The 17,326-nt window shown below is 34.3% G+C and overlaps 1 protein-coding gene across 2 annotated transcripts; it reads right to left on the bottom strand.

Moving 5' to 3' along the window:
• On the bottom strand, positions 1–17,015 carry LOC142551397 (uncharacterized). Of its 2 annotated transcripts, XM_075660618.1 has the most exons (39): positions 16,730–17,015; positions 16,546–16,625; positions 15,644–15,737; positions 15,417–15,524; positions 15,110–15,226; positions 14,746–14,896; positions 14,315–14,562; positions 13,989–14,177; positions 13,534–13,610; positions 13,308–13,425; positions 13,026–13,109; positions 12,807–12,902; positions 12,610–12,711; positions 11,509–11,577; positions 11,308–11,403; positions 11,124–11,231; positions 10,671–10,784; positions 10,394–10,477; positions 9,774–9,902; positions 8,474–8,672; positions 8,219–8,362; positions 8,093–8,136; positions 7,151–7,234; positions 6,982–7,050; positions 6,817–6,893; positions 6,317–6,386; positions 5,483–5,632; positions 4,999–5,064; positions 4,607–4,751; positions 3,466–3,530; positions 3,327–3,392; positions 2,660–2,753; positions 2,149–2,185; positions 2,010–2,067; positions 1,794–1,904; positions 1,463–1,530; positions 832–898; positions 688–756; positions 1–288 (listed from the first exon to the last, which is right to left on the bottom strand). In XM_075660618.1, the coding sequence occupies exons 1-39, from the start codon at positions 16,781–16,783 to the stop codon at positions 202–204; spliced, it is 3,888 nt and encodes a 1,295-aa protein (XP_075516733.1). In that variant the 5' UTR covers positions 16,784–17,015; the 3' UTR covers positions 1–201. The 2 variants fall into 2 exon arrangements, with proteins under 2 accessions (XP_075516733.1, XP_075516734.1); XM_075660619.1 differs by lacking the exons at positions 13,989–14,177; positions 14,315–14,562; positions 14,746–14,896; positions 15,110–15,226 and having other exon boundaries at positions 16,730–17,014.
• Positions 17,016–17,326: the final 311 nt, after the last annotated feature.

The following is a 17,326-nucleotide window of genomic DNA, read 5'->3' as shown; positions in this document are numbered from 1 at the left end:
TGATCCAATAGTATGATAGGATGGCTCAATTACTCGAAAATAATTGACTTCCATTTCAATACCATATATTTCAATGAGAAAACTCAAAGCAACAACCTGAACCTACTTTACAATTGAATCACTACACAATATATTCATTTTGTACATGCAATAAGCCAAAAGTATGATCCTATCACATCTGTATTCCCTACATCTGTAACGTCAAAACTGTGAGGATGTAGATGGTCGATCTTCTTGCTTCTCGATGAGCACACACCTTGATGGCGGACCAAACACGCTTAATAGAACCTGAAAGATTAGAAGTAAGACTAAATCATGCGTTCTGTATCATATATAGCATCTTAAAAATCAGTACAATCAATGGATCAAATTGTGCGCTTCTGAATTCGGAAAGCCATTTGCGGGATTTTCTTGATTTGGCATCTTAAAGTTATGATGATTTAGACTCACATCTAGAGATGAATTTTCAATGGATTTTGCTTCTTACATTTCAAATGATATGCCTGATCACACACTTTATCAATGATTTATATAAATATTTTCCTCCTGTGTTTTGACCAAAATGATGTATATGATAATAGGTACATATTTTAAGTTAGATAAATATTGAGTTATATAGAATATAATCCAACATATTTTGATTAATAATAGTTACTGTGGCATATTGGAAAGTAGAGAAGATCTTACAGGCAAAAAGACAAGCCCATGCAAGAAACCAAGCAGCACCAAAGCCAGGTACATTTTGAAATAGTAAACCTGCAAAAAATAGTTAGCAGTAGAACACAATGGCTCTTTCTGATAAATGTATCTTAGTGAGCAAAGATCAAATACCACAAAAATTTCCGTTCTCGAAAAGCAAAGAACAAGCACTCCGACAAGCTTCGTAAGTGTGATTCCACTGCCATGAAAAACAGTAGGGAATGTCAGTCAAAACTGCTTGAAAAGGGCTTTTTCTGAAAAAATGATGACAATGCAACCCTTGAAACATTACGTGTAACAATTATTTAACGCTATATCATGTAAACATCGAAAAGGGAATCCTAGTTTAAATTTAACTTCATTTAACTTTTTTTCTGCCCTTTAACGAGGGTAAAGTCAGATCATGACGGGACAAATCACGTTTGAAGAACTACTTGTAAAAAATCATGACCGAATAATTTAGTTTAGTAAACGGAAAAATTGCACAACTCGCTGAGATTTGAACTAATTACATTTACAACATATGATGTTTGAAATAATTTAATTTAATAAGCCTAAACATTGTGCAACCTCAGGGTGTACATGGTGCTCGGTAAAATTGGTGGTGGCTACTAATGCCCCTATAACTTCTCCTTTAAAAACTACTGGGGAGATGCACTAACACGCAGATGGTCCATATTTTTAAATGTGTTCTTTTCATAGGTTGACACCTTTCAGATCGGGCAAATCAAACTTTCTTTAAAAGAAAAGTCAAAACTCTAACCTGAATACAGAAGCCCCCATTGTTGTAAGAGCCTCCTGCATCCGTTGATTCCTATCTCCACTGGTCACCTGTCATAAGAATGTAAAATTGGATCTTCACTCTTTTCGTGGAGATTAATTTGGCAGATATTACTGACTCTTGAAAGCCTAACAACAAAGAGCTGAAATAGTCTCCTTGAACATTTATCATGTATCATACATTCAATTTTCAATCATATGGTGTGGCAATGCACATTGCACTTCCGCGTGAAATCACTCTCCAACATGGAGAAAAATATAATAAATTTGATGCAAAAATTATATCTACAAGGGAAGTGAGAAGAGAATCTGACCAAGAAAGCATGTGTTATATGCACACAGAATTCGACAGCAATACCCACTGACATTACAAGATTCACTACTGACACAGCATTCAGTTGTACATTCAGGATCGCCATTACACCCTGAAAAGTTCCATTCCACAGATGAAAACAGGTTTAAAACTTAGAATTCTTATTTCAAGGGAACATGATAATTCCAACCTATAGACAAAAGAAAAATAAATTTACCATCATATCCACAATGATCATTGCCAAAACAAGTATAATTATGGCTGATGTCCACAAACTAAATAAGGAAAATGGTCAAGATAGAAAATTAGAAACAAAAATAACTGTGTTGAGATATAATCAAGAGTAAAATACTGACCTGCATGTTATCACTAAGCAAACAACAAAAACTGCACCTGACAAATTGTAGAAACTAAAAGTTTAATGTGGGGAGAAAGCACCAGAAAAAAACGAATAAGTACGTGAATGCCTGATTAAAAGACTGTTTATTTCATCAGTAATCACTGCTTCATTTTAAGAGCAACAAAACTATCTCAAATGAATTGTAAGTCATGGGAATTGATCTAGGTTGATCCCTACCCTCGGTTCACCATTTTATCCGTGGATAAAACAAGGCTGGGAAATTATACTATAAGCAAGAAGTCGTTTTTACTTTATTTGGATATATGATCTGGTTTAGCTGCAGAATGCTAAGGGTTGTGCTTTTATGGTTAGCCTGTCATAATGTGTTGGACATTAATGAAATGACACAAGAGACGGAAAAAAAATGGCATAGCTAACAATGCACATATTGTATATAGCACCACTAACAGTAATCACCATGGAAATATTTGGAAAGTTCGAATCAAGTGTAAATAAAAAAAACTAACCAATAGCTATGGCAAGATTGATCAACGCAGTCTTCCATATGCTAAGGTATTGTTCAAAGAACATGTAGAATACTGCATAGGGAAAGATGTCAATCTGCAATGGACAAAAATTGAGAGTCAGCATAGTGAGAACAGAATGGCATGCACTTTTTATGAAACAACTCTCTTCTTTACTCCCTCTCTCTCTTTCTCCGACCAAATTCCACCAGGCAAAAAATTGGTCACGGCAGCACAAAAGATAATAATATTTTTGGTATATAATATTCATTATCACAAGTGTAACTGAACTGCATATATCTTCTCTTTCAAGAGTTACAGATACCAGCATTTCATAAAAAGGAAGAATCCATAAGTTTCCAAGAAAATGCTTTCGTAATAGCCAAAATACAGTTGGAAAAGAAGACTAGATATAAATTCTTCAGAACCAAAATATCAAAACACGAAGAGTAAATAGTATACTGAGTAAACAGACATTGATACAAACTTTAATGAAGAAAAGAAAATAAAGGACGTCATAAGTCAGAAACACTGAGCTTCATCAAGAAAAAAGGGATCAGATCCTGAAAATGCATTCACAATTTACAAATGATTCAGCTTGAGGACAAATTTCCTGACTAGACATGACAAAAACTCTACACGTTTTATAGCTCAAATGCTCAATTATTACCTTTAGAGAATCTGATATTCTCGAACTAAAATCTCGTGCCGCCCTCATTGAATTCACGTAATCAACCTGAAAACCATTCAAGTTTTAAAATGGTCATAATTCCATTATTCATCATCATTATTTTTCGAATATGCCTCACTTGTTTATTAAGCGGAGTGTGATATGTACGAAATGCCGAGGCTTGAATGATTCCATCTTCATAGCCTGATGAAGCATGAAAACAATTTGATGAAGACCGTAGAAAACGGTATATCTTGTGCTATAATCCAACACTATTATGGGCCATCTTAAATTCAACAAAACCAAATTAGAAAAAGATAAATAATTGAAGAGAAAGTCTAGGTTATTTCCTTTTATAGTAGAGGTGCACAGACAATTTAAAATGGATATATGAATGTTCAATAACTAAGCTTGTAACCTAACCTATAAGTAATTTAATCTCTAATAAAAGTTAAGTGCAAATATAACTTAGTTTCTTGTTCTTCTTTAAATAGTTACAGCACATGGTTGACCAATTTGAATGGTATATACCTAGACAAATGTCCAAAGAGCTAAAACTTCTATTTATTTAGTTTAAGATGTAGTAATTATACCTTGACATAAGTACGAAAACACATGGGAAATAAAAATATTATAAATTCATTTCAAACTAAATCATATCAAATATATATCATAATCATGATAATTGATCGGTTTTATTTGTTTCTAAACTCCTACAAGTTGAACATGGAAGCATGAACAGAAGTGATCAATTTGAAACCCAAAAAAGAGTCCGGAAGAGATCTCGATTCTCGAGCACAGAGCATCCAAAATCAAACAAACATAGAGCAAGCATACAGAGATCATATATACCATCTTGATTCAAGCAGCAAGAAACAATTTTCGAAAGTAAGAACATGATAGGACAGAGAAACAGCAACCAGTTTAATAGAATAAAATCACAAAAAGTTCAGCCTGTTACCAGAACTACCTGTTCACACAATACTGTGAAGATTGCGCGAATTGCTCACACCAAAAGTGAACTTGAATAATAGACAACCAATTTTTTAAGCACAACCATAAATGAGAGAGGAAATAATTATCTGTTTTCTGTGATTATATCATGTACGGAGATAAGAAAAAATTGAATTGAGAAACCTAGGTTGCCTCCATCAAATAAAAGAGAAATAAAACACAAATTAATTGGGTCCACAGATACCCAATACCAAGAGCCTGCAAATCATTATATGGTGTAAACATATTCACTAATAAACAAAAATATTTACTACTATAACATTCACCTTTAAGCTGAACACTGCCTGTATAAGCCCCTTTTCCGCCTTTGGCACAATCAGCAGAAGGTAAAGCACTAAGGAACCACGGAAGCTTGTCCCCAAATTGTGATGTAGATGGACGATCATTTTGTAAATCAGAGTGCCTAAAACACTGAAGAATCTGAATATTAGTGATAGTTTTTACTAATCTAAAGCATTAGCCGTTTTTAAATTGATTTTCCACTATTCCACAACATCATTTATCAACCCCATGGGGGATGCATGAATAGATCGAATACTGAAGTAAATTTTTGTTCCTAACCAAAATACTGCAGAAATTTCCGAAGCATATCTAAGGTAGTTTATCAAGGCTGAATTATACACAAAAATAAGCTTGATGATTGAAATAACTATATTACCGTAGTACATTCTTTGCAGACGGGGCTTAGACCACAAGGACCATCATTCGCCGAACAGCATGGAGGCTGGAAGAAATGTTCTATCATATGTCAGAAAATTCAAAATATAGATTACGAAGTACATAATGAAAGAAACCTATTTGTATAGTTTTTCTTCACAATTTCTAGCATTCGGATATAATAAATCACAATATGTTCAAGATCCTAAATTTACTTATCTTCCAGGAAACTAGTTAGATGTATTGTCATGATTGAATTGCTACAAATCCTTCAAAATTAATGTTTATACGAAACTAGTTAGATGTATTGTCATGATTGAATTGCTACAAGTCCTTCAAAATAAATGTTTTGTATATTTAAAAGACAAAAGAAAAAATATTATCACGATTTCTATGAAGAAATGAAAATATTTAAATATGGAATAACAAGTGAAAATATTTGTCCCGGACCAGAAAGCATCAATAAAAACAGCCAGATGAGAAACCTGATCATTTGGTGGGCAAAAGGTCCCGTTTGTGAATTTCCTGCAGCAACCAAAGGCTTCAGGAGATAGCCAAACCAGAAAATCATCAAGCCAAGAAGCTGCGGGTTTAGCTATATAACTCGATTTGGGTACCAAAGATGCTCTAGCAATCTGTAGAATTCAGGAAGTCTCTAATTAGAAAAGATCAAAAAAAATTAATAGAAATATCAATTAGTTAAATAAGAAAATGTGGTCAAACAAAGTTATAAGAGATACTAAGAACTAACATAACAAAATAAAACCAACAAAGACAGTTTACCCATACCATGCAAAATGCAAAACCACTAAACAGGTCATTAAAATCCCATCTTCGATAATATATATATAGTGATATCAAGTCAATTTTTCAGTGTCTAACACCACTGAAAATTGCTCACCACATAAATCTTCTCACAAGAAATATTTGCTGTTAATATTTTGGCATGCCTGAAGGGGAGGTAGAAAAACACATGTTACAGTCACAAAAATTTCAACCCCAAGCTAAACACATTTAAAAATAATTTTCCGACTGCGATTCTCATGCCAATTGGACAAATCACAGGGACAATAAATTGGATTCCCCTTTGTATTATCAACTATCAACAGTCAACTGATAAAAGCAACTTATGAACATAGGATAAATTTGATAGAAGGTAAGACCAAAGAAAAGGGTGTAGAATAATAAGTAATTAGGAAGGGCCAATCTAGGTGTCCTAGGGTTCTAAACAACAGGAAAAAATATCTCGAAAAATATCACAGGCATAAGAGTAAATGCAACTAAGCTAAATCATTCTATCCGCACGACAGTAGATTTACCTCATTTAAAAGAGAACTAGAATCACAATGGCTAATGGAACACAGCTGGTTAGTCTGACTTGATTCTGAACTGTAAATTAAACAAACAAGAACATTGTGAAAAAATTAGTACTTTGAAAAAAATGAGCATAATTAGTAAATAAATATTAAGATGTACTACAGAGTATAGAGTTTCAAAAACATAGCCATATGAATCTTAGATTTTGCCTCCAAAGATATTAAATATTTAAATTATCCACATTCTCCAAACAACAAGAATAATATTTGTCAGCAAGAAAACATCTCCAGCATTTTTTATATTAAACAAAAAAAAAGATTGGCCATTTTTATTCATTTCTTTTTAATATTTTCTTCCCTTTTTGTCTTCAGTCATGAGGAGGCACAAATAGTGTAGATAATATTCTCAAAATAACACATTTATTATGGAGAGCTAGAAGAAATAGAATTCACAGCAAAGACACCAATTTAGAGACGTAGAGAAACTATGATGACAAAAGCACCTGAAATTGTAGTTTTTCACAACAAAATAGAGCGGTGGTCCTATTCTTAGATGTTCTGAAATATTATTGAAGTAACCCTGCACAGAATGAAGATAATCATCAAGTTTGAATAAATTGACAAAAAAATCATATTATTTTGGGGAAAAAATATTTAGCCTCTAAGACCTGAAGATATGAGTCTCGGGGTAGAACGATTTGCTGTTCTAAACCAGGTTCGATTCTTGTACATAATGCCTTCAAGGGTTAATACAGAAAAATCACCTCCCAGCCAAAAGTGAAATAGCTACTAAAAAGAGCCTAAAAAACTGCAGAGAGATTAGAGATAACGGCTTACTATGCTTGCCAGTGCAAAAGCAACAAAGACGCAGATAACCACTACTTTTACACCCCAAAGATTCAGAAAGGGAGCATGATATTCCTAGACAAGATACGTATGTAGTTAAGATGTCAGAAAAGAAAATAAACACAAATACTCCTGCTCACTAGAATCCATGAGAGAAAGTCGTTAAAAACGTGGCTGAAAATTACACAGACAAATTTCAATTACCTTAAAGCACACTTCAAGATCTCCGTCAAATGTATTAAAAAGTGAAAAAAAATGAACTGTGTCCATGCGAGGTAAAATCTTTTTCATCTTGGACATAATCAAAGGAGTACGTGGATTAAATCTGCTACCTACTTTAGCTGCAAACTTTTTCATCTTGAACATAATAAAATGAGTGCATAGTTTGAATCTGCTACCTAATTTAAGTGCAATTTACGAACAAAATATAAATTACCAAAATGTGCTGCTTTCATCAGGCAGGCGAAAAGATCTATTTACAACAATACTAAATGTCTAAACAAAGATTTGAAGACCTGATAAATGGGTCGAGAATTATTATTAAAAGGTTAATTTATGGTTTATAAAAATTGAAACTGCCCAAGTCAGCTTTTGTCAGGTGATGAAACTGTGAGAGTTGATTCTACGTTTGTGTTTATAGGAAGCATCAGTCTAGTGGACACTACTGCTAAGTTGCTGAGGCTCTCTTTTGATATTTTTACCTTGGGTTTTATGTTGTACAAATAGACAAATATTTGTACATACTCCTTTGGGTTCATACAAAGTAAATGTCGAAGAAAAATACTAGGCTAGTCTGATTTCCAGAGATCTATTAAAGCTGTAACACGGAAAATTGCAAATCAATTTATTTGTCAAAAAAGATGACCCATCTTGCTATACCAATTACAACATACCCTCCCCCCACCCAAAAAAAAAAAAACAGCCATCGATTACCTTCATATACCGAGCTAGCATACCAGGCTTCTGCAGATGGATGCCTGCATTTTCAGACACTTGTGTTGCTTAGTTAACAAATTAAAAATCAATAAGAAAGGAGCTGAAATGAAGTAGAAAAAGTACCTTTGTCCTGGTCAGAATTTGAATTAGATACTTTAATGCAAGGAAAACAATCAATCCTGTTGTCCTCTGCTCTCAAAAAGTCAAAAGCGATCAAGGCGACAAAAGCAGTAACTTGCAAAAGGAAATCCAAGAGGACAGCCAGTGCTGTGAATCAAGTTCGTGAACAAATTAAAAAAGCCATTATGTTTAGAATGGGTTGATAATTACTCCATCCACTTCTGTAAAACCATTATTATGGCCTATTAGAGTTCTAACCTGCAAACATGGAAAATACACGGCAAGCTGGCATTGGAATAAAACTTCCGACGGCAAATGCCAGTACCTCTGAGAGAGAAGCTAATGTTATAGATGGCCCAACTTCAACAAGTGCATTACTAATGCGTCCCTCTATGGGCAATTCTAACTGTTGGCGTTTAACTGCATGAACCAATATGCACATGTTGTCCACCCCAACCTGATAAAAGAAGAAACAACGATGAAGCCACCAAGTTTTGAAATGATTTGATGATTTTTAAGGGAAAGAAACTAAACTTTCAAATGCTATTGTTGCTAACGATTAAGGATACATTAGCTTATATTTGACAATTAAGGATAACAGTGTATACATAAGCTGCTCTTCAGACAGCCTTACAGATATATCCGTTACGACGCTTATTTTGCAATGTGAAGTTGGAAAAGCTAGCCGAGCTGTTCAGACCACAGTTGAATAAATCGAGAGTTAAACAACAGTTTTTCATGGCTCTTTGTTTGTGAAAATTCAATCACCTAGAGAATTTCAGTTAGAAGTTCTAAGCATTTGTCTAGCAAGCCAAGCTTTGGAGGATTTCACACAAGATAGTCCTAACCAGCGCCTAAGCTCCTGCCCTCAAACTGACTGTAGTTTCTCATTATCCTAGAAAAGTAGCTGATCTTAAACAGTCATCAAAAAAATACTGTAACCAAAAATCTTGATGAGAATTAACCTTCGGTACATTTAGTTTATCTGCAGAGCTAAGTTATCTGTTTAAGCATTAAAAAGGTAGATAATTTTCACCAAAAAATGCATATAAACATATCAAAAACTTGGCAATATCTTCTTAGAGAGGGGAAGAAACCAGTCTCTTTTATTAAAAACTTTATCACTTAACTTCATTTCCACCTGCTAGGTAGAGTTGAAACTTCTACAGCAAAGCATCATTTGATTTCTCAATATTCTTTTCACAGCTTCATAAAATCCTGCTCTTTAAAATCAGTGCATCTTTAAGACCTTGTAGTCACAGATTCTAGAGATGGAAATATCCACCATGTATGAGTTACTGTCATTTGACTCTCCCCAATTGAAGCAATAGGAGAAAACTTGCTCTTTTATATGGCAAAAATTCTAACTGTGTCGAAACTCAAGTAATGCGAACAAAAGCTAAAACATGAGATAGATATTGAATATCCTCGCTACGTGATACTTTCATATTCTTACTGCGAGAAAGCAAATCTTATACAAAAACTAATGAGCATGAAATGTTGCAAATAGAAGCACATGAAGTTAAGTGATTCAAGGTTGTATGAGAATAAGGCTTACTGCTAAAACAAGGAAAGGAATGACTTCCATTATTATAAGTGTTGATTTCACACCAATTGCACTGAAAAAACCAACTGATCCAAGAACTGAGAGCATGACAAGCAAAACTCCTGCAAGGCCAAGCAATACCTGCGACATCATACAAGAGAAGAAAAAATGATAATTCAGGTTGATGTTTGGAGATCAGAATGGGGTGGCAGATTAAGAATAGTATCTACAACATTAAGTAATGTCGCCGAGCAAATTGGAATAAATTTTATCGAGTCACGAGTATGTAAAATATACTTCACTAAATTATATAGAATAATTCCACCCACCATCCTTTATTGCAAGCAAAAGGGTTATTCAAATAGCTTTCATCAATGTTTCGAAACGGAACAAATAGCTAAAATTTCAATGATTACTCATTTCCAAAGTAAAGCATTTTTACTCTAATACAAACATACAGGAACATTAAACTTCATTCTTCTGCAATGACTAGAAGAGTCATGAAGGCAAGACCATGTTAATGCAAAGGAAACACAAACTGGAAGATAGCAGATATATTAGCCAATGTCAAGATGTAACTCAGTAACATAGATTTTCGTACATGGTGCGACAAGTTTCTCTGTAAACCGTACCTTGGAGGAAATATAAAAGGAAGAGAAACGACGAGTATCACCAAGTGTCAGAGATATGTACGCAAACATTACAAGATAGCTGATCTGAAACAGGAAACAATAAAATATAATGGTATCTTTATTATGCCAGATTTAATATTATATTAAACAATTTGCAGTCTGAAAAGTCTAAAAGTAAAAGTGGGCATATTTATTTTACATTCCTTCGGCAAGGACTAGTTTATTAAACGTCAAGCAGGGAAGTCTGCACTAGGAGGGGGAAAAGATTCATCTGTACCAAGATAGTAATAGCATCTGCAGTGCTTTCTCTTTTTAATTCTTCTTCAACAGAGCTTTCTGATGAAAATGCAAGTGTCAAATTCCTAGACTGAACCAGTGGTAGGAGCTCCTCCTGCATAAAGAGAACTAATTAAGGGTCCCAAGCATTAGAATAGAACAAAGTGAAATTTAAAATAGGTACATATGGACCAAGGGCTAATATGCAAACTTATATCAAGGGAAGGGGATTTGTTCTTACTTAGAGGTGCCAAATAATTTTTATAAAGAATTAAGTATTTTTATATATAATTAAGTATCGTTAAATTAAACAATACATGGCTTAATTGGCAAAGACAAAATCGATGAATTGGCTCACAGTGAAAGACAAGAATAACTCATACTAACAGTAATTTATTCATTAATAAGCAATGGGCAACTAAGACAATAACAGAGAACGAGAAGAATTATGAACCTTTGCTAGCTGAATGAAAGCTTTCTCCCATGCCACAGCTCTTTTGGTATCATTCCCTTCTTTGTCGATGGCATTGTTCACAGGATAGGTCATAATGAACGCAGAAGCCTGTTTAAAATTAGTTTTGTACTTTATACATTCTTTACAATTTGCATAATCAACTAACCAAAGCAGCACACTTTACCTCTGAATAGTTACTTCCTGAAAAACCACCAAGAGAGGTGCTTGGATCAAGGGGAGCTTTAAATGCACTCAAGCATGTGTCTGCTGAGGAATATTGCTACAAGAAACATCCAGATTACAAAATAGAGTAGAAGGAAGTACAAATTGAGGGAAAAACGGCTTTTGAATATTGATGTATGAGGGTGGAGATCTCTAAAGATACCTGGAAGCAGTATTCGACGTGATCAATGCCTCCAAAGCTATCATAATTTCCAGAATCCATCTTAAAATACTGTCATCAACCAAGCTTCATTAGTTGACTGATAATTTAATATCACACGGCCAACTATTGAAAATAAATAGATGTAGATTCATCACAAAAAGATACAAGTTCCAAGCAATATAACATTAGAGAATCAACCCAATCATACTTCTACATATAAGAAAACTGGAGATAAAAAAAGAAACTAAAATAAAGAAAAAAAAACAGCTGATTGTTGAGAACGGTTGTTTTCAGACCATTTTAATTGAAGTACACATAGGCAGGGGCAGAATTCATGGTTCTAACAATTTTCAATGCCATGAAGCCATAAACAGAGTTATAATGAATACCAAGCTTCTGCACAGAAAACTGCCTAAAAGCACTCGAAGTTAACAGAACTTAAAATAGACAGCCTGAACTGAAATATTTTTCCTACTTTTAGATGATAAGAATAAAAAAATTCCAAGTCGTATGTTTTTAAGTCTTACAGTATTTTAGAGAGATTCTTTTGGTCTTCACAGAAAGATACATAACCTTAAATTTTAAACTCAATAATTCTAAGATAATTAAATGATATGCGCATAAACTTGTATATCAAATCTGCAGGAGGAAACACCATCCAGCAAGATTCAGCTAATGAAATTTTGAAGATCTACATTATCTATAGACAGACTCTTTGTTATCTTATAATCCCGTAAACATCAATAATTTCAATCAAACCCAGTAACCAAAAAATGCTGATGCTAAAATAGAATTCAGTCAAGAAAATCTTGTGATCCTTCTCAAAGATGAGCCCTGATCCGAGTACAATATTCTTCAGCATTATCCTACTATAGTTATGGATGGATATATTTATGTAAATATGACAAGCCAGTTATTTCTCTTGTATTCATTCTCAGTGTACAAAACAAATGGCTATAAGGTGTCTGTAAGAAGTTACATCTTGGATACGGCCAATCTTTTTTTGGTAAAAAAGATCGATAACTTTGAACCACTCTTTTGCTTGAAACATGATAAAATTGCAAATATTTGCAAGAATTATTAGGTATAAAAGCATCATACCTGAAGAATGCTCTGCGTAGCACAATCCTTACCAAGTGGTTTCATGCAAATGTCTGTCAGAGATACCATTGTACCAGAATAGTTAGCTCTGATGGCATCTACCTGTTAAATTGATAATATAGAGTGTTTTCACTTCAAAATCATATAAGTCAAATAAGTACAAAATTAAATAGCCAAAATTAGAAGTAAAATGCGACCTTTTTCTGTATATCAAATAGTAAATTGATATTGCTTTCTGTCACGATGCTGGGTGCCTTTCCATGGGGAGAGTCTGGAATTGTTGCTATAATGAGCTGAAATATTTTCCAAATTAAATTCTCAATCTCTATATACCTTATTCTTTTCTTTATTTATATATTTAATTTTTTTTTTTTTGGTGGAGGCTGGGGCTGAGATGCATCGCTAATGTACAATACCTGCTCAATTCTGTAGAAAGGTGCAAGTTGACTATCAAAGAATTGTTTCTCTTCAGCAGCTCTACTTCCTGGACCTACCCATAACTGTAATGGTAGTAATGCAAGAACAAAAATTCATTTGTACTGATACAGATAAATTAGTTGTAATTCCATAGATAATCTCAAGGACATGACCAATTGACCGAGAAAACTGACAAAGATCAACACAAATTATGTTTCCGAGTAGATTATTTTGGTGGATAACATATATGAGTCAAATAAATTTCAGAAACCATATTATACCTTTTCAGGCCTCGTCTCTACTTGAAAACGAATAAGACCCAAGCAAAGCAAAAGAACAATAGCCACTGACGAACACAATACCAGTACTGGATTCCTAGCCACCCATGTCCCATATCTCCTGAAACAGACATGAATTCAACCATTTCAATGCATAATTCAGAAACCAAAAGAAAAAGCTAGCTTAATAATAGGTGAAAATAGTTAACTAAACTCCACGGAAAATGACCTGTAAAATTTTGACATGTAACCTTGAACTATTGAAAGTTGCACTCCATTAGTAATTTGGGGAACATCCTCAAGCATCTGAAAATTGGAAATAAAAATCATTCATGTAACTTCAAAAGAAAAATTGTCAAAAAGATGGCAAGGTTAATTGAATCAGTGAAATGGATTCAGAGGAGCACTTGGAAAAAAGTAAATGATACAAAGAAGGTATAGTTGTAAAATCTCCTCCATGAGTTAAAAATGATACAGAAGCTTCGCATCAACTTCTAATGTGTAGAATATCATTCAGATAACAAAGAAATATTTAAAAAATATTTCCTCTTTGAAAGTTCACTCATTTGGCGGCGCTCACAAATCACAGGTAAAAGACACTAAATATCATAATTCATAACACAGAGGAAGAATGCATCATTAAAGGGACAAACACATCATTCAGAGGCTCAAATTGGTATGCACCTGCATGGGAATATTCTCATCTTTTTGACTGTTAATGCGCCGAACAATACCACTGTTGGGGGCATTGATCAATGGTTTAGTTCTTGACATGGGACTTCCTTTTCTTTTCCTGTGAAAGAAAGCCCATACGAGAAATAAGGAGACCAGTACTATGTACAGTATTGCTACGGCAACTTCTATACATTTTGCCTGCATTTATCAAGAATGGAAACTGAATTAGCTACAAGTAGTTCACAAACATGGAAGTATACTGAAATTTACGACTCTCCAATTCCATGTCGTGTGAATCATAAACTATAATGCATTGATAGGAATATGTCTCTCACCTTTAAAGACCCGATTCTTACTGAACATGAACCTTTCTTGGGAGGAGAAAGAGGAGCAGAATTCAAACAAATAGCAGATGAAGGACAATCACCACATGAACAACCTAATGAAGTGTCACCACATGAATATGCAGACACATTCATAGGCCTCATCATGGATGACTCAGGGGCACTCGACAAAAAATTGATAGCATATGGTGATCCAAGTGCACCAGGGCTTGCTTTTTTGCCTAGAAATGCATACCATTCTGCCAAACATAATTAATAATCAGTTAATCAGACAACCAAAAAATAAAAACAAAAAACCAAAACAAAATCCGAAAATCACACGGAAAAATAAAATTATTTAAATGTATGATCAAGTAGAATAGGTGTGATCACAAGTATGCCTGCATGATACCTGGACTGTGATGAAATAAGTAGAAAATTACCATGAAAATTTCTAGCACCAGCTCCGATAAAATCTATGGCTCGGGTATTCATAGTACCAAATTTTACTTCCTTGCAAGAATCAAATAATCCTTGCCCAAAAGTGTCGGCTATGTAAAAGTCAATACCGTCCACAGTCGAATTCTTCCCAACCTGGTCAACAGATAACATAAAAGAAAGGCAAAACACAAAAAGCTATTAGAATATCAAAAAAGAAAAAAAAAAGTTAACAATAAATTAATACAATACATATCCAAATAGTTTTTAATGAGAAGAAAGAAAGTAAAACTAAGGTCACCAAGCGCACTAGAAGTAGCATCGCAATTTTATTGAAGTTGCAAACATGATTAAAGTTGAGTTGCTCACCTTGGCAATAGACGTCACATTGATGAACTGACTCTGATAAGGAGAACATGTAAGTTCACAGAATAGATTCAAGAAATTTCTCAAGCATGCTGGACAGCCTACAAGGAACGGAATCGCCTGCAGCATGTATACTTTTTAAGCAATTTGCATTGTCAAGATAAACATTACAGTAACAAAACGCAACCACTACGAGTAAATATAATGTAATATTATTTTGTTTTTTGCCAATCATCAAAACAGAGTAAATTATTCAACTGAGAAAAGCTGGAACTGAGTCGTCGGAACTACAACAATTTCAGTTTCTTACTTGCTGAACTTGTGTCCGTAAAGTATCGAACTGTGCCGCCGTACAGCAGACATTTCCAGTAATTGTTGGGCACAAACTTTGAATCTTTTCTGACAGCAAATCATCAGGCTTTTGGCACAAAAGCGAAAAAATCAGCATGGAACAAATATCACTCAGGCAGATAGTGAAGACTTCAGCGGTAATGACAACCAAAACACTGGTAATCAACAGACGTGCAAATATTATACCTTGGCAGATGGAGAACCAAAAGGGCAGTTCAGAACTTTACCATCACTACGAGTTCCACAAATGTCATACATGGCACAGTACTCTTCAGAATGTCTTTGTCCAACAATCAATAACATAGATATCAATCAGTAAAGATCAATACAGGCTATCAATCTCAAACTCAACAATCACTCATTAAAATTTTTTAAAATTACAATTTAGACTCTGTCCAACTAGTTATTTTAATATTTTAACTATTTTTCTTCGTAGCATACACAAATATTCCAAACGGATATTAAACCATAAAAGAAAATGTTAAAAATTTAACATATCTGGCAGGCATCAGCATGTTTTCTTTTAGTCTTGACAACTGAAGACTACGGTTCAAAACATAGGAGGATATAACGGGGGTGAGTGGGTGGTGGTGGTGGGGGGGTAGTGGATTTGACTATATTTTCTAGATATATAAATTCTGTAACTCGAATTCTGTAACTCGATGCTCCAGCTAAGCTTATGAATCCACATCCGAGTCTAAGTCGGATATTAATCCACAAAATCAGCTTATTTGTGTTCTTTGCTTCCAACAAACTCGGACAGTCCACTTCTTTCATCAATTTTTTTAAGAAAATAAAATTATTTCATCATAAAACTATTCGGCCTTGGAAAGCTACTAAGACAGTTACCTCATGTTAGAATCAAATTTCATGACAAAGATCCAAGTTTTGGCGACTAAATCCAAATATTCCTTAAACTAACTTTTCTCCCCTGGCATGTCTCTACCCTGACAACTGCTACCGAGCTAAAAAGGCGTCGTAAGAAAAATAAAGTGACTTAAAACCAAGGCCCGCATGAGTTGAAAATCTCAAATCCATCCCAATCACTCAATCAGTACATCCTTTCTCAAATAGGTAACAGAACTTACCTTCCCGCTGCATTGGCGTCTAACAGGAACCTTGTACCAGACATCTCCGCACTCACCATGGACACCAAAACAAACAAAACCTGCAATCCCATGATTCTCCCACAGATCAAACCACAATTTTCAAGATAACATCCCTTCTTCAGTCACAGCAGAAAAAGATTACTCCCACTGCAACAAAACTCACCACAAACAGGAAACTCGAGACGACCCTCCATTTCATCCAGTGTGACGAGTCCATTTGCAGAAAATGGACCTTCAGTCCAAATAAAAATCCAAACTTGGCACCTGTAACAAGAATATACCCGTGTATACTTATATTATATATTGATCTAACAAAAACTGAATCATGGATCAATGGTGAAAGGGAGAAGAGTTAAGATTCAAGGGTCAGTGCAAAACGGAGTTTATATATATAGAGCTATAAATACAAACAGTATTATATATACATATCGTGTGTGTGTATATAGGTAGACAGGCACTGAGAGTGGTGAGAATTAATGTAGAATATTATAAACGAGTTTTAAGGCGAAAAACCGAGGCGGACGAAATCAAAATCCGGAGGATTATCGTATTGTGGTTGGACTAAAATGCCCCTGATTTCGGCTCCTCTGCGTTTACAATGAATCATGTTTTTGCCACCTTCCCTTTTTGGAGATTTTCTTAGTGGTGGCATTTTTTAGCTAAGCATGAAGATTTTTTTATGAATTTTTTTTTATGACATGACATAAATTGAAATATCTTCACATTTAAGGACTTAGATTCTTCGTTATGTGATGAAAAA

This window comes from Primulina tabacum, chromosome 7 (genome assembly GCF_025594145.1).
Source record: "Primulina tabacum isolate GXHZ01 chromosome 7, ASM2559414v2, whole genome shotgun sequence".
Taxonomy (NCBI): Eukaryota; Viridiplantae; Streptophyta; class Magnoliopsida; order Lamiales; family Gesneriaceae; genus Primulina; species Primulina tabacum.
This window is presented reverse-complemented; position numbering and strand designations above follow the sequence as displayed.